We start from the raw sequence: 2909 nt of genomic DNA, 5'->3' as shown, positions 1-2909 counted from the left end.
GCCTCAACAGCATTTTCTGTCATTTAATGAATCTTTTTGTTCCTTTTTGAACCTGCCTGCGCCCTGAGTCCGTTCCTCCACCAATCCTCTCAAGAAGATGGTACACTGTGGTCATAAAAGGGATGGACATGGTCAGCAACAATACTCAGGTAGGCTGTGGCATTGACACGATGCTCAATTGGTACTAATGGACCCAAAGTGTGTCAGGAAAATATCCCCACACCATTGAACGACCACCACCAGCCTAACCGTTGATACAAGGAAGGATGGATCCATGCTTTCATGTTCTTGATGCCAAATTCTGACACGATCATCTGAATGTCACACCAGAAATCGRCTCATCAGATCAGGCAAAGTTTTTCCACCCCAGGGTTCCGTGCTTGGTCCTTTTCTTTTCATTATCTACATGCTTCCCCTCGGTTATGTCATTAGCAAACATGGAATTAACTTTCACTGCTATGCTGATGAGACAGCTCTATTTTTGGATCACGCCCTCAGTGCCCTTTCTGTCAACCTTGCTCATATTAGATCTTGCCTGGAGGACATAAGGGCGTGGAGTCAAAATTATCTGCAGCTAAATGGCTCCAAGGTTGAAGCTATCCAAATTGGTACTTTTCACCAACTACAATCTTCTTATATTTCTTCACTCTCATTCCTTGGCCACATCGTTCCCCTTTCTCTCTTTGTGAATAATCTGGGGGTTAAGTTTGACCCCCTGCTCTCCTTCGACAATCGAATCACCTCTATTTGCAAAACCTAATTTTTTCACCTCCGTAACATTTCCAAGCCACGCCCTTCCCTTTCCCTTCCTACAGCGGAGAAGCTCATCTATGCCTTTGTCTCCTCCAGGTTAGACTATTGTAATGCACTCCTCAGTGGAATTCCTGGCAGGAGTCTTCAAAATCTCAAGTATGTTAAGAACAGTGCAGCCAGGATCCTGATTAGGGTGCGGAAACATGAGCACATCACTCCCATCCTACACACATTGTACTGGCTCCCTGTTCAGTTCCAAATAAAATATAAGATTCTCATCACTGTCTGTACGGTACGGCCCCCACTTACCTCACACCCAAACATCTACCCAGGCTATGTCTGGTCAACAGCATCGCCTGGTTCTGCCCAGGACAAGGCTTAAAACTATGGACGACACAGCCTTTGTGACTGCAGCTCCCCGTCTCTGGAATGCCCTTCCAGATTATCTTAGATCTCCACAAACGGTTGATGCCTTCAAGAAAGGACTTAAAACTTTCCTCTTTAWGAAAGCTTATTGTGATTAAAGCCTATCCATGTATATTTTATTTGCTCTTTTAAATGTTTTATATTGATGTTTTTGTTGTTTTTAAACTGCCTCTATAGCACTTTGAGATTTGGCATCAAATAAAAAGTGCATTAGAAATAAAATTTATTATTATTATTATTAATAGTAGTAGTACTGTGGTACTTACTGGAGGTGTTGTAGTAGATGCCATTAAACTGGTCAGGACAGGGTCTGGAGATCAGCTCTCCTGCTGCACTACGAGGCCAGCAGGTCCCGATCCCGTCCACAGAGAGGTCGCAGTGCAGACCTGCAGACAGACAGATCAGTGATCCAACAGTCCTGCTGGACTCCACAGCACCTGATCAACCTGGACTTCCTGCCTCAGTCTGGATGCTAAATGTTCCTCCTTCTTCTTCGAGTTAAATTCTTCCTACTTTTATTTCTTGGACTTTTTTTCCACAGATGTTTTCTGTGTGAGAAGCTCCAGGCTGCTCCTCCAGATAATCTGGATTATTGATCAGCTGACTAACAGACCAGTGTCTGAGATCAGTCCAGGGTTCTGAACTCAGCCTCATCAGACTCCCGAGGAGGTTCAGGTCCTCCTGGGTCGGAAGGAACATGTTTCTTCCATCAGCCTGTGATGGAAAATTCAGTTTCCTGTTGGAGCATCAGAGACTCAAAGGGACYAAACAAACCAATGAAGTCTCTTTATTTCTGCTCCAATAAGAACCAACATTAATTTTAATTTTTAACATWGTTTTAACATTTATACAAGTCTGACAGGAGTCCGCTTTCTAAAACTAAAGTAGTTGTTGGATCTGCTTTTTATTTTTATTTAAAAATTCTTCAGTCAAAGTTTTCTGTGGAGCTTAGGTAAATCCCGAGTATTACTATATCACTGAGTACTCAGATGTACTCCTGTGACTTGAGTTTTGTTACAAATTCTTCCACTTTTAGGATAAAAGTTTGTACTTAAAGCTACTTGTATAAACAGAATTTTCTATTTTATAAAAGAATTTAAAAAAAATCTGACCTCTGACCCACAGGGCAATAAAACATAATAGCTATCTACCAACCTGAGGAGTTACTGATGGTGAATGTCTGGTTCAGCAACATCAACGTCCTCGCTGACACACACACAGACAGGAAGTGAAGAATCAGCTGTTTTCAACCATCATCTGATAACTGAGAATTAAAGCTGAAGACTCAGACAGGAAGTTACCTGTCAGGTTGGTGGAGAGCAGGATCAAAGTTTCACAGGTTAGTTCCACTGAAGAAACCCGTCCAGTCAGCAGCAAACAAACACAGATCACCTGAAGACAGACAAGAGAAGAACACCTTGATACAATGTTAATAACCAACCTTTAAACAGATTATAACCAGTTAATACCAACCCCAAACAACATATAACTATTTAATAACAACCCTTAAACAGCCTATAACCAATTAATAACAAACCTTCAAAGAGCTTATTACCAGTTAATAACCAACCCTTAAATAACTTATAACCAGTTAATAACCAACCCTTCAATAACTTATAACCAGTTAATACCCAACCCACAAACAGCTTATAACCAGTTATTAACCAACCCTTAAACAGCTTATAACCAGTTATTAACCAACCCTTAAACAGCTTATAACCAGTTATTAA

The 2909-nt window shown here is 41.2% G+C and overlaps 1 protein-coding gene across 1 annotated transcript in view; it reads right to left on the bottom strand.

Annotated features, from left to right (window-relative positions):
- Positions 1-2909, bottom strand: part of LOC106528103 (corticotropin-releasing factor receptor 1) — a gene marked incomplete at its 3' end in the record, with an annotated part of 17163 nt that overhangs the window by 4733 nt on the left and 9521 nt on the right. Inside the window, 3 exon segments of the mRNA XM_014023180.1 lie at positions 1446-1565; positions 2335-2385; positions 2481-2571. Of these exon segments, the coding sequence (XP_013878634.1) occupies positions 1446-1565; positions 2335-2385; positions 2481-2571 (262 nt within the window).

Source organism: Austrofundulus limnaeus, unplaced genomic scaffold (assembly GCF_001266775.1).
Source record: "Austrofundulus limnaeus strain Quisiro unplaced genomic scaffold, Austrofundulus_limnaeus-1.0 Scaffold358, whole genome shotgun sequence".
Lineage (NCBI taxonomy): Eukaryota > Metazoa > Chordata > Actinopteri > Cyprinodontiformes > Rivulidae > Austrofundulus > Austrofundulus limnaeus.
This window is presented reverse-complemented; position numbering and strand designations above follow the sequence as displayed.